Source organism: Daphnia pulex, chromosome 11, assembly GCF_021134715.1.
Source record: "Daphnia pulex isolate KAP4 chromosome 11, ASM2113471v1".
NCBI classification, from domain to species: Eukaryota; Metazoa; Arthropoda; class Branchiopoda; order Diplostraca; family Daphniidae; genus Daphnia; species Daphnia pulex.
In genome coordinates, this window is record NC_060027.1 from 4,967,100 (window position 1) to 4,990,627 (window position 23,528).

The 23,528-nt window shown below is 38.8% G+C and overlaps 4 protein-coding genes, 2 long non-coding RNA genes and 1 other non-coding gene across 14 annotated transcripts; 5 read left to right on the forward strand and 2 right to left on the reverse strand.

Moving 5' to 3' along the window:
- Nucleotides 1-1,863: 1,863 nt before the first annotated feature.
- On the forward strand, nt 1,864-4,632 carry LOC124206988 (acyl-CoA:lysophosphatidylglycerol acyltransferase 1-like). Of its 2 annotated transcripts, XM_046604220.1 has the most exons (7): nt 1,864-2,371; nt 2,634-2,699; nt 2,768-2,973; nt 3,044-3,249; nt 3,339-3,603; nt 3,694-3,842; nt 3,919-4,632. In XM_046604220.1, the coding sequence occupies exons 2-7, from the start codon at nt 2,686-2,688 to the stop codon at nt 4,159-4,161; spliced, it is 1,083 nt and encodes a 360-aa protein (XP_046460176.1). In that variant the 5' UTR covers nt 1,864-2,371; nt 2,634-2,685; the 3' UTR covers nt 4,162-4,632. The 2 variants fall into 2 exon arrangements, with proteins under 2 accessions (XP_046460176.1, XP_046460177.1); XM_046604221.1 differs by lacking the exon at nt 1,864-2,371 and having other exon boundaries at nt 2,427-2,699.
- A 132-nt stretch (nt 4,633-4,764) lies between these two features.
- On the reverse strand, nt 4,765-9,355 carry LOC124206987 (fasciculation and elongation protein zeta-2-like). Its single transcript, XM_046604219.1, has 8 exons — nt 8,543-9,355; nt 7,327-7,435; nt 7,072-7,233; nt 6,892-6,991; nt 6,545-6,828; nt 6,146-6,221; nt 5,985-6,050; nt 4,765-5,897 (listed from the first exon to the last, which is right to left on the reverse strand). The coding sequence occupies exons 1-8, from the start codon at nt 8,899-8,901 to the stop codon at nt 5,881-5,883; spliced, it is 1,173 nt and encodes a 390-aa protein (XP_046460175.1). The 5' UTR covers nt 8,902-9,355; the 3' UTR covers nt 4,765-5,880.
- Nucleotides 9,356-10,536: 1,181 nt separating this feature from the next.
- Nucleotides 10,537-12,943, forward strand: LOC124207003 (solute carrier family 46 member 3-like). The gene is made up of 7 exons (XM_046604242.1): nt 10,537-10,913; nt 10,975-11,363; nt 11,440-11,870; nt 11,944-12,045; nt 12,109-12,246; nt 12,311-12,551; nt 12,621-12,943. The coding sequence occupies exons 1-7, from the start codon at nt 10,809-10,811 to the stop codon at nt 12,715-12,717; spliced, it is 1,503 nt and encodes a 500-aa protein (XP_046460198.1). The 5' UTR covers nt 10,537-10,808; the 3' UTR covers nt 12,718-12,943.
- A 146-nt stretch (nt 12,944-13,089) lies between these two features.
- Nucleotides 13,090-16,801, forward strand: LOC124207002 (proton-coupled folate transporter-like). Of its 5 annotated transcripts, none has more exons than XR_006879714.1 (11): nt 13,090-13,246; nt 13,308-13,764; nt 13,830-14,072; nt 14,156-14,301; nt 14,370-14,800; nt 14,875-14,976; nt 15,041-15,178; nt 15,240-15,323; nt 15,393-15,549; nt 15,627-16,320; nt 16,396-16,801. XR_006879714.1 is itself a non-coding variant. In XM_046604239.1 (11 exons), exons 3-11 carry the CDS (start codon nt 13,612-13,614, stop codon nt 15,745-15,747), a joined length of 1,575 nt encoding a protein of 524 aa, XP_046460195.1. In that variant the 5' UTR covers nt 13,090-13,246; nt 13,308-13,440; nt 13,506-13,611; the 3' UTR covers nt 15,748-16,801. The 5 variants fall into 5 exon arrangements, 3 of the variants coding, with proteins under 3 accessions (XP_046460195.1, XP_046460196.1, XP_046460197.1); XR_006879715.1 differs by having other exon boundaries at nt 15,627-16,054; nt 16,122-16,801; XM_046604239.1 differs by having other exon boundaries at nt 13,308-13,440; nt 13,506-13,764; nt 15,627-16,801.
- On the forward strand, nt 16,801-17,161 carry LOC124207005. Its single transcript, XR_006879719.1, has 2 exons — nt 16,801-16,880; nt 16,973-17,161. It is a non-coding gene; the product is annotated as an uncharacterized LOC124207005 (long non-coding RNA).
- Nucleotides 17,162-17,371: 210 nt separating this feature from the next.
- Nucleotides 17,372-23,104, forward strand: LOC124207006. Its single transcript, XR_006879720.1, has 2 exons — nt 17,372-20,604; nt 20,698-23,104. It is a non-coding gene; the product is annotated as an uncharacterized LOC124207006 (long non-coding RNA).
- Nucleotides 21,014-22,583, reverse strand: LOC124207004. 3 transcript variants are annotated; one of them, XR_006879718.1, is made up of 7 exons: nt 22,247-22,583; nt 22,109-22,175; nt 21,850-22,045; nt 21,733-21,788; nt 21,611-21,676; nt 21,483-21,542; nt 21,014-21,406 (listed from the first exon to the last, which is right to left on the reverse strand). It is a non-coding gene; the product is annotated as an uncharacterized LOC124207004 (transcript). The 3 variants fall into 3 exon arrangements; XR_006879716.1 differs by having other exon boundaries at nt 21,850-22,175; XR_006879717.1 differs by having other exon boundaries at nt 22,109-22,583.
- Nucleotides 23,105-23,528: the final 424 nt, after the last annotated feature.

Below are 23,528 nucleotides of genomic sequence, written 5' to 3' on the forward strand. Positions count from 1 at the left end.
TGATTTGATTTGAACTTACAGCCTCTGATGATGAAAGTTCCGACAAGGAAGATGTTCCCCCTCATGTTGAATCCTCTCAGGGGGAATCGGATACTTCTGGAGACCTTAATTCTGGAAACAACACCCCAAATGATTCTGAAAGTTTTGAAGGTAAGACCTCATAATCAATCACAAATTATAAAATAAAAATTTTTAAATTAAAAACCTAGGAGAAGGAGAGCGTAAAAGGAAGAAGGCCGAACGTAAAAAGAAAGCCAAAAAGGCCAGGTTGGAAATTGAAGGAAACAGTACCTCGGACGAGGACAGCGATCTGTCGAGCGCCTTTTCCGACTGCAGCCTCGACGAGGATGAAGAGTAAATGGCCATAAGAGAAAAGGAGGAGAAATTAAAGTAAAAAAATTCAGATTTAAAAGCCTTCATGTGTTTGCGTTAAAAAAATGTCTGTCTTTATGTTACCTTCTCTCTTTTTCCATGTTTCTTTCTTTACTTTAAAATAAATCACTTCATCTCCACATCCTTCCTTGTTGAATCTTTGTCTTGTTTCTCCACTTGACTTGGGATTGCACTATCTGCCTTCCACTCCATGACGGTTGCCAACTTAAACTTGCTTTTCAATGCAAGGATCACATGAGCAAAGAAATGACACCCTCAGTTCCCTTACCCCAAACAACAGATGCAACAAAACAAGAAATGGAAAAGCTAACCAAGCAACTTGAAGTATCTTGCTCATGTTCCGAGTAATAAGTCAATATTCCCACGAAAATGAAATTATTCTAAAATCGTACTGTACAGTTTAACAAGAGTCAAACATGTTTTGTCAGCATGAGGGGGGGGAGGAATCGAATTCGGTTACCCGAAACTAAAAGGAACGACGTAGGAGGTCGTAGGAGGTCCGGTCCCTTTGGCCGCCGCCAAGTTCAGATTGCCCGTAGTACCGAGATCCTTACTTGGATCTCTGCAATAGCCATGCTATTGAATAGCCCTCAGCCCTCTGCAACCTCACGTATACGACTCCTTATTTTGTATTTGTTTATCACATTGCTGTAGGCCTATATATTTCGATCCGTAACTTGTCTTACAACTCCAAGCAGGGATTTGGTTCACATGAATAACGATAAAAAATTGGAGCAGGGACGATAGCCTCCTTTGACAAGTGGCTCCCTCTTCTCGGGTTTTCTGTGGTTGCCTTATTAATAACTTAATAATAACGGATAATAACAAGATTTGTTCATAATTAACGACTCTGACTTGTATATTCAACCCTTTGCAATTTACCCAGCCCAATTTATTCCACACCATTCCCTTTCCAATTTATTGTTTGGAATAAAATTTCCGTTAGAAAACGTCGCGTGAAATAAAGAAGTAGAGAAATGAAGAGAGCGATAAAAAGTCACTCCTGTTAAAACAAGAGCAAGGCATGTTGTATGAGAGGGAGAGAAAAGTAGGACCTGCCGTTATGCGGGCAAGGCCACTTTTGGTTTAGAGTGGTAGAGACAGTAACCTTTCGTGGCGCGGGTTAGCCGGTTAGTTCTGTTCTGGCATGTTTTAGAACAAAGAATTGGGTGTTGAAATAAGGGGATGAGAGATGGTTGTGAAATGAGTGATGCAACATTGCAATTTGCAACATTTGAAACGTAGAATAGACACTTGAACAGCTATTCAATTTTGGCGCCAGGTATAAGTATTTGACAGACAGAGATCTGAATTTGCACTTGAACGCCACCTAGGAGACAATTGGATGGATCAGCGTGGAAAAGATATTCGGTCAGGATATTGGCGTAGTTCTGGATTCAGTTTACAGGGGCGCTAGTGTATGCTTGTGTTCTCGTTCAAATCTTCTCAAATCTATTCCGGTTTTATCTGTGGTTGTCGTCTACGGGTCGATACTCGCCCAGCAGTCGACGATGACAAGTGCCGACGCGGATTTTCTCGAGACTTTAGTTGGCTTTACGTGTGATTCATCTTTAGATTTCTAACTAGAAAACCTATTTTCTACGCGGATATTGTGGAACAAAAATGACAAAATAGAATTAAACAAGTGCCCTAAAAATTTAGCAATCTAAACCAATCCCAAAGTCTAATCACATTTTTTAATAATCAAAGGGAATCCCTATAGTGTTTTTCAACCGTCGTGTGCTCGTGTAGTGGTGACACGGTACCTTTTTTTTGTTCGACGTTTCTTTTCATGAAATGTGCCGGTCACTCCTTCGATTTTATGCCGGCGCCTTTTACCACTAGTCGATACGATTTCCCAATTTCTCCCGGGTTGTTGCGTTTTCCCTCCGTCCAAATCTTTAAATCTCATTTGTGGTCATTACTAGAAAATTCGAGTCGCTTGCCTGTTCGTCGTATGTGATTATTTTCCTTGACGGTGAGTCTGAACGGAAAACTCGCGTTTTGTTGTGCTGCTGTTCAATGTATCAATGAGCCTAAACTTGAGCAAACTTGACCCTTGTAGCCATCAGCTAGTCAAGCTTATCTCACTGATAGTGGAAAATTTTCTGCCAGCAGACAGTGTATTGTAACCGTAAATTTAGTTTAAGAGCTCTGTAGTGTGCCATTTCTTTCATTCGTCAGCAAACCCTTTGCTGTCACTTGTCTCAACAAAATAATCTCTCTTTTTTATTTGCCAGATTTATTCCTACTAGTACTTAATGGACTGAAGAACATCAGTGAACAGTCACAATGGATGTCTCAAAGTATACATGTCTTCCGCAATTGATCTCTCTCTCTCTCTGTTAATTAATTGTTTCGTTCTATCTTGCAGGCTACCAATGTACATCTGGGGTTCTATACGGTTCTTCTTGATCATTGTCAACAACTTGTACTGCATACCCACACACTGCTTGTGGTTGCTAACCCTCTCGCCTTTAAAATGGTTTTTGCCTAAAGTTTACTTAACTTTGGAAGGCTTTGGTTTCCAATGGCTACTTTCCATGGTGTCTGCATGGAGTTATACAGCTGGTTATAGTGGTATTTCATTGAACCTCGAGCATTCATTACAGTTAGTCTTCCTAACACTTTGCACATTTTTTTTTTTCAGTTATTGAAATGGGTGATGACATTCACAGAGTAGTCAATGATAAAGCTCTAGTGTTAATCAATCATCAATCAACCTCTGATGTGCCATTGATAATGGCGGCCTTCGACGGTCGTACCCGTAACATTATGTGGATTATGGACAGAATGTTCATGAAAACCAATTTTGGAGTGGTTTCGTGGTTCCACAAGGATTTCTTCATTAGCTCGGTTTGTTACTTTGTCCCTTATCTCTCGCTGGAAAATAGATAAAACTAACCTTGAATTACTGACTTCATTTTTGGTTTTGGTTGACATAGGGGAAAGCGCGCCGAGATCAGTCCTTGACGGAACTGACGACACACCTGTCTGAAGTCTACATGCCTTTGAATCGAACTTGGATCCTGTTGTTTCCCGAGGGCGGTTTCTTGCGGAAACGGCGTGAAATCAGCCGTAAATTCGCCCTACAAAACTCTCTACCCATATTGCATCACACGACCATACCTCGCGTCGGGGCCGTTCAGAACGTCGTCGCTACAATCGGCCCTCAAAGGGCCAGGAATGTGACCAACGGCAATCTCTCGCGTAAATGCCCGATGTGTTTCCCATTCGATCTGACTGGCAGGACCGTCCGCTGACCGCCGGCTTTTCTGGTTTTGTTTTGATTCCTTGCAGCTGACTGGGCCGACAGCAGTCTGAAATGGATCATCGACTTGACGATCGCCTATCCCAACGGTAACCCCTTGGATATTCTGACCATCTTTATGGCGTCCGCCCCTCCGTGCAGCACCATATTCCACTACCGGTGCTATCCCATTGCCGAGGTGATTCGTCTTTATGACTTCCAAAGGCCCCCCTTTGTTAAAATGTACCTTATTCTGATTTCTTTTTATTGCCCAGGTGCCCACGGACAACGAGTTGCTGAAGCAGTGGGTCTACGATCGATACATCGAGAAGGAAACGCTGCTGGCCACGTATTACGAGACTGGCAAATTCCCGGATCACCGCCGACCCGGTGAGTTTTGCCACCCGCGCCCAGTACTTCACGACGGATTCCGTACCGTCATTCTTCACGCCCTCTACATCACGTCCACTCTGTTCCATTGGAACCTGCTGACATTGCTCTCCTCTTCGATTTTCTGAAATATTGAGGTGATATGGTTTCACCCACGTGTTCGAGTCACATAGCTTTTTTTTCTCTCTCATTTTTGTTTTTTGTTGAAATTTTTTTTTCCTTTCGTTCTCCTCAATTCGTGTCGTCTCGTGTTGCACGCCATTGTTCGTGCTGGCCGTTCTGTCAAGTTTCCCATCCGCACGGAGTAGAAATCCTCCTTCATCCAACTCCTCCCGTCTCTCTCTCTTACCCACATTTATCCATCCATCCATCCCTACCGTTTCCGACCTTAAAAAACAAAAAAACAAGCGAAATTCCTGCCCGTCTCTTTCCTTAGCACCCGTGCAAAGTCAGGGACTTCATTATCATCGTGTGCTGTCTGTGCGCCTGTGGATTCGTTCTGTACGTAGTAGCAAATGGTGTCTCACACTGTTTTGACATGTTTATGGCCGTTTTTTTATGATATAATCTTTGAGTTGATTATATGATACCTACACTCACCTCGACTTATCTCGAGTTTAGTCTGTTTTCGCAACCCCCACAGAGAAACCTTCAAAAGTATTAGTCAATTTTTCATGTAGATTCGACACTTATTACCATGAAAAATCAATCGATAAAAAATAATCAGAGAATGGGAGCATTGTAATGTATTGCGCTTTTTTTTTAACGTCCATAAGTGGCACACGACACACGTCACGAAAAAAATTTTGTATACAAGGAAGGAAGAAAAGAACAAAAAAAAAAAAAAAAAAAATACTGAACGCAAAAAAGCCACAACGGAACAGAGAAGTGTCACATCAACCTCCGGGATGTCAAAAGCAGCAGCCAGTCTCGTTATTTATATTGTCTTTCAACCTGTTTTCTTCTTTTCTTATTAGTCATTGTCACACGCAGCGGGGAGGAGAAAGAACTGGTTGAGATCTAGTTACACTTTTTATTCTTCTTCTTTTTCTTCGTCGTTTCTTGTTTTCTCGCGGGGAAAAAAAAAATAAATTGAAAGGATCGCGCTGCCGACAAGGTAGGATGACGTCAATTAATTGGGTGGCGGGGGAACTAGGATCAAATGTTTTGACTAGACGAGCTTCTTCTTCTTCTTACTCTGCTCGGATATTCAATCTCGTGTTTTTCTTCTTTCAAGCGGGAGAGTCCCCCGGCTTTGATTTTGACTCGGTTCCAACTTTCTGTGTGTTGTCAGACAAGGGTGGGTGGGAGAGAGAGAGAGAGAAAAGATCTAGCAAGGTATATAAATAATCACCAAATAAATTGAGGAAGCCTAAGCGAGGTTAAAAAAAGAAAAACAACGGCGGCTGTAGAGTCAAAACTATAAACACATTAGGCGAAAAAGTTCGAACAGTCGTAAGGGAGCAAATGAAGAATAACAAAAATGGGGGGAAAAAGGCTTATTCGTACAAAAGGAAGGAGATTCAGATTTGTTCCGGTTTCGACTACAAATTCCAACACAAAAAAAGAAAAGAAAAAAGTTCTTGTTTCTTTTTTTTGTTTTGTTTTCAACGAACGCAAACGAGGCCACAAAAGCCGATATCCTTCTGTCAAAAGGAATTCTTTTTTTGTTTGTTCTGAAATATTATTTAATGATGGTGCGCGTAGGACGAACGTTAAAGCATCCGCCAGCTGAAAAGAGATTGCGGTTAAGATTCTTGGATGTCAATTATTTTGACGAATGAAGAAGACGAAGAACTGGAAATGAGAGAAACGACCACGTCGAGCGCGGCGCCACGACCTAGCAACTACGTCGGACACAACACTAGAAATTCCAAATAAGTAATTTAATGTTAAAAAATGGGAAAGGAATCTGGGCCGGGGAAAAATGAAATTCCTGGTAAAATGTTACCTTTCAAAATATAATCCGTCAGTAATGTCGGTACGGTTGGGCTATCCTCAACAATGGCTCGGAGAACTGCATTAAAAGTCATCCCAAGTGGATAAGAAAAAAAGAATTTTCTCTTTAGAAATAATAACAAGTTTTTTTGGGGGGTAAGTGTCACGACTTACTTTTGATGAGGACCTGGACGGTCGGATTGCTCGGAGGTCCGTTGCCAGGGTGATAGGGAATGACTGTCGTGATGTACTGCGCGCGACACAAACACAACAGACAAAAGAGAAAAAAAAAACAATAAAAGGATCAGCAGGACGAATTGTTTTCAAATGAAATGCCATTGGCTCCATGTCTATGAAAGAAGCCCCGTAAAAAGCCATTTCCCGTCAGTCGGGATGATTAACGAGATTAAGATACGACCTTTTGACATTTTTTTTTTCCTTTTGCTCCATCCCGTATTGTCGTAAATCAAGAGGACACTCTTACGGAGAGAGAGAGAGAGTCCTCTTAACTCGACGCTCGTAAAAGGAAAAATATACAAGAATGAGTCAGAGAACGAGGAGGGATGGGCTAACCTTGCAGTCGGGCTGGCTGGTGAACCCGCTGCCCATTTTATTGCCGTTCTTGCCCGTCGGTGTCGTTGCATTGGTGGCCGGCTTCTTCTGGTTGGCCGTCATTTGGCGGCGCTTGTTCTGCACGTTCAACAGTAAAGAGATGAAAGTGTTTTTTAACTCTTTCTCGTACTCGAGCTCGTCTCGAAGGGCCAGCTCGGCGATTAAAGTCTCGGAATGGTGCTGGACCCGCCACTCCAGCTCGGACAGGAGCTCATTCAGCTGGCCGACGCTCCACGTTTCCAACTCTGCAAACAAAAACAACGACAATTGTAGAGAGTGAGACAAAGTCGGACAAGAGGTGGACTGACTTTCTTGATGAATGGCGTTAGACAATCGGTAGGGCATGGCGCATTCGGGCGTGTCCGGACTCTGATGCATGTTCTCGCTCATTTCCGGCGACGAAGGATCCTTTATTATGTAATAAAATAAATCTCTGAAACTTGTTTTTTTTTTTTAAATTCAAACAAATGGCGGGGGGGTTGAAATACCTGCATGAGGTCGTCAATTTCCTTGATGACTTCTTCGGCCGACTGGAGCGGTTCAATTTCCAAGTCGGGCGGATTGTGTGCCACGATCAATGCGTGCAAGTCCAAATCGGAGGCCACAGCTTCATCCTCATCTGACAGCGTGTCTACCTCTTGACTGGGTTTCTGTGTGGGGAAGAAAAGGTAAACGCCTTATTAGAATAACTGAATACAACCTACTCAAAAGTCCTTTGAGGCTCTTGGCTCTTTTCTGGTTACCTGTCTGTCGTGCAGCTGAAGAGTTGGTAAATGTAACCGTCGGGTCATCGACTTTGACCAGTCAATTGGGAGGATGTTTCCATAATTGCCAGTCAATGTCCACCACATCCTGAATTAGAAAGAGACAAAAAAACAAAAACAGACGGATGAGAATCATCAACAGCATCCAGAAAAAAATAAAAAGGATCTTTGCCAACACCATCCCAAACTGGGTGTATTTTTTGTCTCACACTGCGATGAATCAGAGAGCCCTTGAATGGGGGGATACTGCCATACTGGTTTATTTCTTTAAAAACGAGTCGACCAAGGCGATGAAAGGTTGATGTCATTTTCAACAACACGATTTGGATGTTACTCAAATTTATAACACCACACGGCCACTTCATTTATTTTCTTTCAAATATGGGCAAAGAAAGAAAAAATTTATTCGAGCACGCGCCCTGTCCTTGCTCCAGGAAATTCCTATAGGGGATCAATGGCGGGCACACACACACACACACACGCTACTGGCTACAATGGTTTGTACACGACGTCCTTTCGGGTCTTACGACTCAAAGTTATTGATCGCGACGCAAGGAGACTATAAGGGGCTTGCCGATGGAATCTAGCAACACGAGCTTGATTGGGAAGCATAGCCTATCCAATCGTCATGTTACATAAGCCTTTGAAGAATAAGAAGAAGAATTCCATAGGTGGTGGTCCCTCCATGTCTTTTATGGGCGGCGGTTTGTGTCTGACACACACAAGAGTCTAGTGGTTCGGGGATAGTCTTCGAGCTAAACATGGTCACAAAACTTTCACACTCTGATTATGGATGGAACTGGGCTCGTGTACAACTACAACAACAACCGGAGACGTTGGGGTCCTTAACAAGAAAGATTTATAAGCCGTGTGTAGTAAAAACACGCTTTGCGCGGTAGAACCGCTCCCGACGCCTTAGACGTGAGCTGTCCAGGTAAAAAAAAAAAGAAATATAAATAAAAAGAAATATATAAATTCTTCTCTGTTGGGCAATCAATAACTCTCTGAACGGCTCTCCATGGCATACAGCAGGAAAAAGAAAAAGTCAAGAGAGTCCCGGTAAGGCGAGATCAACATGAGATCCTCCTCTTCCTGGTGTCATGGCAATTTGAATACGAACTCACGAAGGGGGGGGGGGGGAGAAGAAAAAGAAAAAGAAAAGAAAGAACTCGAATGTGTCAAATGATTTACGTACTGTGACTCGTTGATGATGTCGTCTTGGTTACGAATTTGGACGGGGGCGAGGCTCTCGACATTCTGATCGAGATCGCGGAAACATTTGGTGATTTTGTCGTCGAACGTGTTGACTAGATCCTCGAGCGAAGTTGACAGAGAGCTGCTCGTTTCGCCAAAATGATCGGCCATGTTGTTGCTGCTGCTGCTCTCCATTTTCTTGACATTATCCAAGGCTTTGTTCCTCGGCGGTGGGCTGCTGTTATTAGTCGTGTTGCCATTGTCGTTGCCGTTGTTGAATTCGACCGCCTGCTGGAAATCACTGAACTCGTTCCACTCTTCACTCGGTGCCAGCGGCGCCTCGGCGCTCAAATCGGCCATTTTGGACAAAAATTCTCACAACAGTCCTTCTCACCGTACTGGATACTCAAACACTGGCGGCAGGCTCTTCTGCAGAGCTGAAGACTAGACTAGACTTTGCTGGCCTATCTTTTTTCCCCCCTTCGGCAGTTCGATGTTCACCCAGGAGGGTTAGCCCAGGACACACCCCCCCGCACTTCAACACCCATCTAGCGGCCATTTTTGTGACTGAACGTCTAATTCCAGTTTGGCCAATAAAAAAACAAAACTACCGCGAATTTCAGATGAAAATTTTGAAAAACGAAGCAAAAATCATTAAAGTTTCGTCACGTTAAGACATTGTCTCTCCACGAGGAAGGTCATTTAAAAGTAATTAGTAATTCACTGCGGTCTGCAACAGCAGTTTGTTGATTCGTTATAAAGAAAAAGATGGAGGAAAACCACACCATGTGTGGTGTGTGGGACTTGTGAAAATAAAACGAAAAAAAATAAAAAAGGGAGCCGCCTACGGGACGTCGTCGGCAGTAGACTTTCCGCCGTCATTTATATGTAATGCACAATATTGATCACGGACTGCCTGGGGCGCTTTACGATCCAAGGGCGATCATGCTGAATGGCGCACCGGTATATTTCATCCGCTTTTTTGTTTTCAAACAAAAAGGCCCATTCGATTGAAAAATGGGCAACTGGGAAAAAGAAAAAGAAAAAAAATAGAAAACCACACAACCACCAATCTCCCAGGACAGAAGCTACTGATGTTCAATATTGTTGCATGCTGATGAGACGTGTCCTTCCCGGTCCCTCCTTCCTCCCGCCCAAGTCGGTGCATTCGTACTCACGAAGACGCCCAGCTGGTATATATAAGCACAGACATCTGGTATAACTTTATAAATATATATATATGTACAGAGTAGGCTATACGAGTCTAAAAGCCGTCCGTTAGTTTCTTCTTTTTTTTTATTTTGGTGCCTGAATTATGTGAAGAAAAATGAAGCTCTGGTCGTCACGCTCCCATGGCTTCAAAAGATGGAGGACAAACAGAAATAATGGGATTCAAATTGTGAACGCAAAGGATGAAAAGATAATGGTCTCTGCACCCACAAGATCGGATGACGTGAGCGTCTTCTTCTTCTGACATTTAAGCCGGAAAATCAGTTGACGGCTTTTTTATTTTGATTTTTCTTTTATATTTGACCATCAAGGCGCGCTGTTTGGCAGCTACGCTATAGAAGGGCAGAACACATTTTTCCTTGTGTTTTTCATTTCTTTCGTTTAAAAAAAAATGTTTAGACTTTGGTGATGTATCAACGTTCAAACTTGCTGGTAGGGCATCTCTCTCGTCTCGAGATGAAGAATGCGTCATTCTTGTTTCTTTCGGGACTGAAAGAGCCGTCTCACCAGATATCCCGCTGCGGTTTATCACGAATTTCTTTCAGACCCGAGGCACCAACATGACAACAAAACAAGTCAGAATGATCAAAGACTCGTCGGAATCAGATTGCATCACGTGATTCTTTAGGCTACTCTGTGCATTCAACCCACCACAAGGTGCGTGCTGAGAAGCGTCAAATTTCCTTTTTACAATTTTTTTTTTTTGTTATTTAAATTTTTTTAAAATTTATTTAAACACGAAAACAAAATTTTTTTTTTTTGGGGGGGGGACTCTGGCCAGACATCAGACACCATAGCCTACAGAGTACAGACTTTCCTCCCCCAACGAGAGATGTGTCAACTACGGAAGCAGCCGACGGCTTTGTTTTTGTTGTGGTTTCGTTTCTGTGTGGGTTGAAGAAAAATGACGTAGTTGTACATAATTCACTGATTTCGTAAGCTTTGTTTGCCTACGAGAGCTCAAGGCTTGCTCTGAAGCTTTTTTGTTTCATTATGCATCAATAAAAGTTACCGTTAAGTGTGAAGAGTCAGAGAAAATGATGGACGACGAGCATCTTTTAATCGAGGACCGGAATAAAAGCAAGTTTAGAATTACAGTTGAACCTGTTGGATTTTTATTCGTCGTCGCCTCCATCATTCAAGTATTTATATAACAATTTCATGAATAAACTTTTTTAATAAAACTAATTTATGTTTATATAGGCTATCGTGATTCAAAATTTGTACCTCAACAAAACTTGTGTTGTGAATTTTCAGCTCAATTTAACTGATTGTAGCACTCATAATCATACCGTTGAAAGTGATTCTGATCACGCAACAGAAATCCAAAAATATGTCAGCAACCTAAACATTTATGGTTCTCTCATTGAAAATGTACCATCCATAATAATGGTTTTGTTTCTCGGACCGTGGAGCGAAAGAAATGGAAGAAAACTGCCCATGATTATTCCACTCATAGGCCACATATGTTCCGTTTCCATGTACATATTAAACTACTATTTCACATCGTGGCCAGCAGAATACATATTGTTTGCAAGTATACCATTAGGCTTGTGTGGAGGAACTGCCACTTTGTTGATGGCATTAAACAGGTTTACATTCATACTGTACTTTATTGTGATCAATCATGATAATAACTCGGTCGTTCTTATTTCTACTATATAACAGTTACATTGCCGACATCACTACCTCGCATACCAGGACATCACGCATTTCAATTTTGTACGGCTGTATGGCGATTTCGTTCCCAGTGGCCAACTTCGTCAGTATTTACATTTACACTTACGGCGGGTTTTTCGCCATTTGGGGAACGTCTTTGGGATTGGGTGTAAGCACCCTTTGTTACATCATCTTTTTCATCAAAGACTCGCGCGGGCGCGAATCAGCAGAAAACCAAATAGGAAATATTTATTCACCCGTTGTTGACTACAGCCAAGAGAGCGAAGAATTTTCTAATTCAGGCACCACCGGTTGCCGTTGCGATTCGGTTGCCTTAAACCTATGGGAATGTTTCGCTGTGACATTTCAGCCACGCAACGGATACAAAAGAGCCTGTTTATCCATTCTTTTGGCCGCAATGTGTGTTTTTGTTTACCAAAGTACTAACGTTTATATTTTAAGCTTTTCTTTGCGTTTTCTGTCATTTCTATTTTTTTTTTTCGTCTTGTGCAGTACCAGGATCCGTTACGTACCTCTACGCCAGAAAGCTATTTGATTGGGATCAACCACAGTTTGCCTTGTTTTCAACCATTTCTAGCTTGACAACTGTTATCGGTACGTTTCTTTTCTAAATGTGGTTTATCGTGTTTACATGGGTTGAATATTTTGATCTATTAGGAAGCCTTATTATTCTGCCTCTTCTGAGTTCCTATTTCGAAGTTCGTGATGTCGTCATTGGTATTTTTGCTATTTTGGGCAATATAGCAGGTTATTTGACGATTGCCTTTGCCGTATCTCCTTTGATGCTCTATTTGGGTAAAAGAGTTTCGATCTTTTCTAACGATAAACTATTTGATTAACATAATTTTTCTTTCTGCAGCCTCTTTTGGGTTCGTGTTGACTGCTAGCATCGGAGTGGTTATTCGTTCGATGCTTTCCAAGCTCGTGCTCAGTGATGAATTGAGCCACGTCTACTCTGTGTTGGCCTCTTTGGAGTCCTTGGTGCCTTTAGTTTCGACTTTCACTTATAATTTGATTTATAAAGCGACTATCGAATTCTTTCCCGGTTGTGTTTTCGTCGTTTTCAGCGGCTTCCTCGTCGTACTTTTAATACTGCTCTTGTAAGTAGTTTCCAACTACTCGTATTTAAGTTCTTTGAAGTCTAAATTTTCGTACATCACTTTTTCTAGGGTTGTCTTGCTGCTGCAATGGAAGGAAAAGAACGATCCGGTGCTTTATAGCAGTCCAGAAAATCCTAGTATAACTGAAGCGGATCAAACTTCCTAGACTTCATCTGTCTTCGTCCACATAGCCTAATAACTCTAGTTGGATTTAATATATATTTTGGATGACTTACATATCTACTCACTATCCAGTGATATCTTGTAGAAACAAGGTACTAGTAAAATTTATATTTAAAAATATTGAAAGTTCAAAATTTGGTGAACTATAAATTGTGTATACATTTACATTATTATCATCACACTTTCAATAAATTTGTTTCGATGCGGAAGCCACCTCACTTTTTTAAGAATTTCTGAAAGCATTTAAATTTTTGTATTTTATTTTCGCAACAAAAGTTTTAGATTTTGAATTCGGACATTAGGAAATTCAATTCTTGGCTATTAGGCTACTGTTTCTGGAACGCATTTCTGCCGCTGCATAAAACCACGCACGGTTATTGATCGAATTATCCGTTGGAATCGTTACTGGAAACAAACAGGCTTCTTTAATTTACTCTAAGTTGGACCTGATGAGCTTTTACACCGCCCAGCAATGATCATTGATCGATCGAAGTAGAAATCGAGTGCGCAAAGTACGCCGCTTGGAAGGATCTTTTTCAATTTCACCACATCATACCTTCTGTTGTGATCCAGGAACGACCAGAGACTGGAGCTACTAAATAAGAAATCAGACAAGATCGATGGCTAAATCAAGAATTTAAATCTAGTTTCAGCTAATGCATGTCTGCCGGTCTTCGTACGCCCGACGACCGCAATCGAACCCATGGTAACGGGCGTTTGTTATGATTCGTCTATAGAAGAATCCCCATGAAATCTTACTATCCTACACAGTTCAAAATGACTTAACACAAACGCCTGCCAGTATTATTACAGCGCAACCATCATTCCGAGCAACAGTCATCCCGTACCCGTCGTGCGAAATAGTTGTGCACAAGAAATGGTTGACGATACGGAAGGCAACGGAATAGATTTGAAGAAAGATGGTTTTTTAAATAAACCTTTGGAGAGCAGCAAGAGCAGTAAATTCAGTAAGTTTCGAATCACTGTAGAGCCGTTAGGTTTTCTATACCTCATTGCCAACATCATACAGGTAGTTGCTTTGATTCATTTTCAAATATCTTCATTGATCAATCACGATTTTTTTCCCGCAAATAGTCGATTGTCACGCCTAATCTGTTTCTTTACAAAGTTTGCGCGGTCAATTTCCAAGTCAACGCCACACTCTGCGATCCCCGTAGTAAAATGAACCGCAACAATACTCAACTCGCGGATCGTGTTCAGAGTTACGTCAGTACTTTGAATATTTACGGCTCGCTCATTGACAACATTCCTTCAATTTTCCTGATGCTTTTTCTATTACCATGGAGCGACAAGCACGGAAGAAAGCCTTTGATGATAGTGGGCAAATACAAAATTTAATTTAATTAACTAAAAGAACGCTGAATATTTATGTACTATAAAAAAATCCGATTTAATTATAGGCTCCTCTGATCGGACATGTCCTGTGTTCTTTATCGGACATTACCAATTATTACATTGAATCATTACCGGCTGAATATCTTTTGATATCCACAGTTTTTGTTGGCCTCACAGGTGGTAGAGGTATCTATTTTATGGTATTACATAGGTACTGATATTCGATTACTCTGTCTTTTTCCAAAATTCGTTTTAAAATGATTAATATTTCTAAAATAGATATATTATTGATATTACAACTACGGAGGCGAGGACTTGGCGTTTTTCGCTCCTTGGCGGAATAGTTGGAATTTCAGTACCAATTGGAAATTTAATTAGTGCGTACATTTACGCAAGCGGAGGAAATATAGCCATATGGGGAACGGCACTGGCTTTGTACACTGTCGCATTCCTCTACATCATATTTTTCTTGGAAGATTCATGTGGTACCAGTTCCATCGTTGAATCGACTGACACGCAGATTATCGAGAAATTGAAATACGGCAAACTGGAAAATATGAGACTATTACCGAGGGTCAAAGAAAGTTGCGTAGGCATATTAAATAATCTAATTCTGTGCTTTACTGAGACCTTTAAACGACGACCAGGATATAAAAGAGCTTGCCTGTCGATTCTGATGGCTTCAATGTGTATTCTGATATTTGCTAACGGTAAAATTTTTACTTATTAAATAATAATCTAGTTTTTATAAGTCAACATAACATAAAAATTGGGTTCTTTTCAGCAAACAATGGCGTTGGTTATTTGTTCACCAGGAAGAAATTCGGCTGGGATGCTCCGGATTGGGCCTTTTATGTTACAATCGCTAGTGCTGCTGCTGTGTGTGGTATAATATTCACATGTTTTCCAATTTATTTAAATTTAGGCCTACTAATCATTCTATTTAATAGGAACTTTAATCCTTCTCCCCATTCTAAGTGGATACTTTAAAGTGCGTGATGGTATAATAGGGGTTATTTCACTTTTAGCCAATATAGGCTCAAATCTGACTGTCGCATTTGCCGTGTCTCCGTTAATGATGTATTTGTGTAAGAAAATTTCAATCAAGTATAGACCTTACCGTACTGAACGTGGCATATTTTATTCCAGCATCTATTGGTAACTTCTTTTCTCCGCTTGCTGGAATCATAATCCGTTCCATATTCTCCAAAACATTGAGCAGCGATGAATTGAGTCTGTTTGATTTTTTACAAATCATTTGTGAAATCCAAGAAAATGTTTAAAATTTGTTTTTATTAACAGGCTATGCTTATTCAGTATTAGCTTCGATTGAAGCTGTTGTGCCTTTAATAACGTCTCCCTCCATTAATCTCATTTACCGGGCAACTCTAAGTTTCTTTCCGGGATGCATTTTTTTAGTGAGAGCCTGCACGCTTGTGGTTCTATTGGTCTTATTCGGGTAAGGATTCTTTCAGCGTTTTATTTCAATAAGTACATGAATCTTATAGGTTTCTTCATTGAAAATTGAAAACGCAGGATTTTACTTCTACTGATTTGGAAAGATTCGCAATTAAACCAAGTCCAACCTTTTCGACATCGCGATGAAAAACAGACTCCCTTGAAAAGACCTATTACCGTCCAGCAGCTACCGGACTGAATTTTAAATTTCATTCCAGCAGTAATCGTTCACCAATCACTAACTTTATTTAAGTATTAAAATTTTGCACAATTTTGCAACTGTCTGAAAAATGTGTTTTTTTTTCTCCAATCGGTGATGGGTTTGGATCTTCTGACTAAGCAATACGAGACAGAGGTTAGGAAATGGATAACTCCATGGAAAAATGAGAAGAAAAAGTCTCGTTTATTCACCCGACCCGAGAGTCCACCTTCAAGTCCCCTCCCACCCTCCGCTATAGCAATCGGCAGAGGCCCTAAGAATATAAAGGATGGTGGTAGGGAGGAAGGTTTGAATTCATCCGTTCATTCATTGAACTTCACATTTGAAATAAATCTTATTATTTAAAAAAAAAGGGGTTAATCAAAATTTTAAGAATAATGGCGAAATATAAAAATTGTAAGAATAAAAACATTTCCAATATTCCGTATTTAGAGCAATTAAACAACGGAAATGTAACGTAACAGACACGCAACACAAATGTTATACTTTCATCAAGGAAGAGAAAGCGAGGATAGGAACTAATGTGTGCCTATTTCAGCGTAAAACAATGTTGTAGGTTACAATGAAAAGAGGAAAAGAATTGATAAAGACATTTGAAAAGAGTTCATTTAACATTTATGACGTTAGCACACAGGTGTATAGAAGGGGAAGAGCCCCGTGAGGGTGAAGTGAAAAGATCAGTGAACGGTGTAGTCGATGCTGCCCACTGGCTCCAGGTGGCGTTCTGTAGCTGGGAGCTGGCCAGTGGCTGGACAGGAATCACAATTTCACAATCAGTTTTCAATGTGAAAAAGCCAAAGCTCAACAATGTCACAGTTGGCCTTTAAAAGCATAGACATGTGATAGTATTGAAATTAGTCTGAAGCCGTGTATTGTTGAATTGACAAAAATTGGAAACCTGACAACTTTGTAAAGAAATTGCGCAATTTTCCTATTGTGATTTGATATTGATAGTTGGTACTTCGCGTTGAGCTTTCACCTGTGTAAGTTGGTGTTGATTTATAAAAAAGATATAGTGACATCCGTCAACGAATAACAGAGAATGTCATGTCAATCCGATGTCACAAGCATTCATGGGGATCAAATCGCTGAAGTCTATGATGTGCCTATGGGTAAGGATGTTGATAATGCATTACACTATACATTTGTGTCAGTGTGCCACAGTATATTTCATCAATTACATGAATGGTTCAACCAATCAAAGTGGATATTATTCGCCCTTTTCCTCCTGATCTGAACCATAGTAAAGTTGATAGCATCATTGACACACTTAAGGTATAAATATATTTACCATGCAAGAATTAAAAAAAATGTAAATATACTGTATAAATTCTAAAATAAGTAAGTACCTAATTTTTTATAATGTGTTACTTATTACTTTTTTTATCTATAAGGATCCCAGTAAAAAGGAAGAGGTTCCTCCAATCGACATTCTTTGGATCAAAGGAAGCAATGGAGGGAATTATTATTACTCTTTTGGTGGCTGTCACAGATATGCAGCTCATAAAAAGCTTGGAATGAGTACAATTCGGGCTAAGCTCATTACTTCCAACATAAATGACCTCAAAGTTTACTTGGGTAGTTCTACGCCTGATTTAAAATAAATGACGGGCGGTGTATAGCAGATAATGTCGTTTTGATATTAATTCCACATTCCTTGAAAAAGTAAATAAACATCTGGATCAATTCATACATTTGCAACATAAATTTGATATTTCGCGTTAATAGCATGTTAAATATTTGAAATAAAGTATTTCCCAATATTAGAATTAATATAAATTAATGTTAAAATTATGTTCGACTTGAAATGAAAAATAATTTGAATAAAATTTGTAGTGCATTAGAAAAATTTATTTCATTCATAATTATTTTGTAGTCTATTTAAAAACAAAATATACTATACACTTGTGGTTTGAAGTCACGATTGGGAGTGGCAGAGGCGTGGCCCCCGCTGAAAAACACTTTCGTAGTTGACTGTGCTACCTCTAGATGGATTAAATTGGGTTAGGATTTTATTAGGATAGCCTACTGTATACGTGTTATGATCCACAAACGAACGAAGACGACAGTTGAATAAAATATTAAGCGGGATAGATGATGATTTCTTCACAAATTTTGCGCGGTAGATTTTTAAGTCAAAACCACACTAAGTGATTATGCTACGGGCCTTCCTAAAAGTCATAGGGCTTAATGATAGCGCCAAGATGTGAAATGTTAGGGACATGGCACTGAGCATTATTTCTTCTTGTTTATTACGAATATTTGGAGTACCTGAACCAAAGGTGAAAACCTAACGTTACATATTCCGTTTGGCTTTCGAGTTCCAATCGGTTCCAATTCGACGATTTTCAAGTTATGCTTGGGAAATACGAAAATGCATGAACATTATTAAAGTTAAGTCTCCCATCCATCTCCATTGATTAGCGACGCTGTTATTTACGTTAATTTCTTTTTTTTACCACTAGATGTCTTTTTTTTTCGCGCGCAGTTTGTACGTTAAAATTCCTAGCGATGACGATCGGAAATAGGGGATACGTTTTTCTTTTTGATTATTAGAATTTCCATAAAAAATTTAGTCCTTCTCTGATTTTTTTGAAAAAAAAAATAAAGACATAATACCGTAATCGTCAGATTGAAAATTATGGGTTTATCTCACATAAATATATTTTATTAGGCCTATTTGATTTTGCATCGTTACGACTGCTTCATGAATTTAAAAAAATTACAAAATAAATTGCTGCTTGATGACTGTGCGGCTATGCATTCTGAGCGTTTTGTTCTAAAATAGGAGCAGATCGACAATAGCATAGCCACATAACGACAAAACAGTATTTCAAACAAAGTGCTTGCTAAAAATCAAATTTTTTTAGTTTATTGAACAAAATACCTGGTTTGAAGGGAGTGACAAAGGCGTGTCCTCCGCTGCGAGGCACTATCGTAGTTGATTGTGCAGCCTTAGATGGTTTATATTGCGTTCTGTTTTTTTGTAGGATGGCCTACGATATAATGTACGTTCGGTTGTGATCTACGAACGAACGGAGACGACAGGCGAATCAAATATTAAGCAGGATCGATTGTAGAATAAAGAATTTAAATCCACTTTCTGCTTTCGACATCTGGTTGTCGACGCTTTCGTATGCGAGGACAATATCACAATATACTCGATGCCATATGGCAACAGTTTAAAACCGAAAATTTAATTAATTTAAAATTTATTACTTTAGATTTTATTTTAATATTATTTATTAATTTAAAATTTTACGTTTGTTCAATAGTTTTTGCATAAAGATCAAGGCTAAATTATAGGAACATTTTTTTAACCAGGAGGTGTCGATTTTGGACTTTTTGGCGTCATCAGGTCCCTCTTTGTGTTTTTGTTTGTGTGTTACTGTGTGTTACTTCCCTTTAACCTAAATTCAATCATGACCACTAGATGCCATCATGTATTTTTATGTTTTGTTTATTATACCAGCCGATAGAGGGTTGAGGCGGAGGCAGGGAGACTCACGAAGAAAAGCAAAGTTCCCACTTCCTTCTTATACGCCAAGCTGAGAGGGCAGCTTAGAAGGAGCTTTGAATTATCAAAGCTCCCTCTAATTCGAAGCAAACCTCAAACAATAAATCGGCTAGCTATCCGAGATAGCTGCTATCCCTTGCGAAAATTGTTAGATGAAATAAATATTTTTAGAACTTCCTATTTATTATTATATCTATTTAACTAGTGGTTAATTGCTAGTGCTCCGTACTTACTGGACTCCTTACAGTTGTACTTGGCCGATATAGATAATTAAGACCTTCTTAATTCAAACTTGGAACTTATTCCAACTATTTTATTTAATTTTATCAAGTTCTTTTGCTCTTTTCCCACGGCAGTAAAGAAGAAGGGATTTTAAAAAACATATCGAGACGGGAAGGGCTATTGAATCACGCTTGTTCGACTTGGCTGAGACTTATTTTTTATTTATTTTTTATTTAGAAATACATACACAGGAGGAAAGAATTTTATCAAAACAAAAGTAACGCCAAAAAAGGGACCCATTTACATGATATGGCTTTGAGCTTAAGGCTTTTCATCTTATTCGTTACAAAGTTAGTCATATTCTTCCTCAGAATCGGTGCTGCAATTATCCTGAAACTCTGCGCACAAATCCGCCTCCCATCCATCAGTGTTTTGAGCCTTTTCCTGCTTTCTTTGTCTTTTGGAATTTTTCAGAAGTTGAAGGGTTTTCTTTCTTTTGGATTTTTCTTCATCCCCTTATTTAAAAAAAATACATTAATTTATATTCATTTTCTTTCTTACTGATAAAATTACCTTTCATTGCACCTTCATTATTTTCCCGATCAGGAGCTTCTGGAAGAAATTTTTCATCCATTCCAGGTTTTTCTGTAAGCACAAAAAAATAGATTATTTTTAATTTTAAATTTTCTTTCAGGTAAATTTGCCTTTCAAATTAGCATTGATTCCCAAATTTTCATTTTGTCCAGAAGGAATGGCATTTGCAGCCTGATCCAAGAGTTTCATTTGAGGAGTGGCTTCTACGGCAGCAACTTTATGTTTGACAACTGTATGTAAAAAAAACCTTTATTTCAAATATTCACACATTTATTTTTATCGAGGCAATTAAATTAACAATACCTTTAACCTCATCAAATGCAGGTTTATCATCTGCTTCTTCCAATTCAAGTTCATCATCTGCTTCGTCCAATTCAGGTGCATCAGAATCAGAATTGATTCCCAAATTTTCATTTTGTTCAGAAGGAATGGCATTTGCAGCCTGATCCAAGAGTTTCATTTGAGGAGTCGCTTCTACGGCAGCAACTTCATGTTTGACAACTGTATGTAAAAAAAAACCTTTATTTCAAATATTCACACATTTATTTTTATAAAGGCAATTAAATTAACAATATCTTTAACCTCATCAAATGCAGGTTTATCATCTGCTTCTTCCAATTCAAGTTCATCATCTGCTTTGTCCAATTCAGGTGCATCAGAATCATCTGCGTTAATAATTGAGTTTTACAAAATTGTGATCTTAGCTCTTACATTTTTCTTTACCTGTTAAAGAACAGTCATGAGAGTTCCAAGGATAAAATTAATTCCGCACTATTGAATTATTAATTAGATTCCACTTATTGGAAACAATATGTTATAATATTCTATATAAAATACTTAAAAATGAGCTAGATGCATCGAAAAGAATGACTGACTCATAAACTAAATGGATGAAGTGACTAACCAAGTGAATTCAATTTATCAGCGACGATTTATTTCTGAGTTACATCAGTTGTGTTCGAACAGTACCAAAAACAGGGCATTTACATTAATTTTAAAAGGGTTTAAAGCTGCTACAAAGTGAATTAAAGAAACTCTTCATTGTCCTCGGACTCCGATTCAGTCGTGCAGTGGGACAAGCTGCTGCACAGACTGCTTTCTTCGGATCCTTCATCGTCTCCGTAATCTTCTCCATCATTACTGCCCGAAGAATCAAAACCACCTTCTCCAACATCTGAGACACCATCTTCACTGTTTTGATACTGACGATCGAAAAAGTAGCGTTCATGCTATCCAGTTTGGCTTTTTTCGCAAATTCAATCCTGTAGTATTTCTTCACATTTCGTTTCAGAATGATTTTGTCATCTGAAAGCGTGAAATTTTTTAGTTATTTTAGTTTATTAACTGAAGTGTTAATTTTTATTAGTTGTTACAAACTAACCATAAAGGTTTTCAAATTCATCGAGTGCTTCACCAATTTCCAAAGTCAGTTCTGGTAAATCTAGAAAAGAAAAGAATAATTTTGAACTGAAATTACTTGAAATCTAGAGCTAAAGAATTTTAAGTTACCTTGCTTTCCTCCGTCTTCATTCATGACTTCCAATACTTGCTGTTCCTCGGTATCATCTGAAGGGACTGTTTACAGACTAGGTTTAATTTTAGCTTATTGATTTTATAAGATTTAAACTTACGATTAGTGTTCGATTTAACACAAGCAGAATTTGTTGAATCCTGCTTCAAACCACATCTGAAAAAATTAAAAAAATTATGCACTCTTTTCTGGGAAGTTTTGTTTGTAATCAACTTACTTTTCACAAAGATTCTCCAATTCTCCAATTCACTTCCTTCCATTTCTTCAACTTTCACTTATTTTGAAATTAATGTAAAGTTTGAAACTTTTCCAGAGTTTTCGAGACTTTGCGAGAGTTTATAATTTTTCATCATCTACGACTTCCAATTCAGCTTCCCTTTGAAAATTTTCAGAGATTTCTTTTGGTACATCGTCTGAAATGATAAACATTTTTTTTTCCACCAACACTATAAAAAGGTATTAAAACTTTTGATTACCTTGTTTTGTTTCTCCAGCTCTGTTTCCGATAGGTCATGAGAGGTGTTTAAACTGAGCTATTCAAGTCTGATACAGATTTATCAGAATCAGAACTCAAGTCGCAGTAGTCATAAGGCATTAAAATTATTGTTTATTACCTTGTTTTTTATCCATTGATGTTTCTGATAAATCCTCAGAGGTGTTTGCTTACACGTATGAGCTGTCGGAATCAGATTTATTAGAATCAGAACTGAAGTCACTGAAGTCACAATAATTATAATGATAGTTCGACTCATTATCTCCTTCCAAATACTCTTAATCTATTAAAGGGTAATCTCTAAGAAAGGGTATGCAAAATTTAAAATTATTAACAAATTCGTAATCTGATAAGATTGATTCCCCCCAAGAGGTTTAGCTAAAAAAAAATTTAGTTATAAATTGTATTAAAATTGAAAACCTTTTTTTTATGGTAATCCATTTAACAAAAAAAAGTTATTTGTTCCCTTTTCTTATGCTCTGTCCATCTAGCGGTCACCACTAGATACCCCATATTTTTGTGTTACAGACTTCCTTAATTTTTTGGTTAGCAAAGATGGTGAGTGTTTGCTCTGCCAATTTGGTGACAGAATTCGAGTTATGAAAAATAAGCAGGCCATTAAAAGTACAGAAAAAGGAACCAAGGTGCATTATTGATCTTAATTTAGGATTTTAAAAAGGAAAAAAAAAAAAAACTCAACAACGTTTTAGTTTTATCATTTTCGAACCACCGATCTTAATTCCACTGTAATCTGATCTACGATTTTTGACGAATTTCTTTTTGCTTCATATTGTCTCCTTTGAATTAGAAGAAGTAAGCTGTATAAATTTTCTATATAACGTTTACGGACTTTCTTGGGTTCTTTTCATATTTTTATGCAAGTGACAATAATACGTGTATAAAGGGAAGCGTGTGTGTTTTGTTTTTTTAGTTACCATGAAACGAAAAATAGACCCGAATACACTGTTCTAAAAATCGAGAGTTTCGAATTTAAATATTATTTTTGGGCGTGTTACTTTTAGGAATGAATGTAATTTATATGTTATAAAAAAAACACTGGGATTTAATATTTATAGAGCGTGAGAAAAGCACTCCACCCAATGTCTTACCACGTGCGGTCATTCACGTGACGGTATAGATTTTCAGCCCAAACTCCCTTGAACAGTTTTCTTGGTTAGAACTAAATCTATCTCTTTGTTTTGGAAATTTGATTTTTATGTTAACGTGTTAGGTAAAACATATTTAATTTTAGTCAGGAAAGAAACCCCGCTCAGCATCTAAGTTAGCTGGGCAAGTGTGAGGAAATTGAATACTATACGATGCCGCTCCCATCACTTGGAAGACGACACCACGACAAAAGCGGTGCTTTGCATGCCTGTTGCACCTCCATATCCGGAAATTAT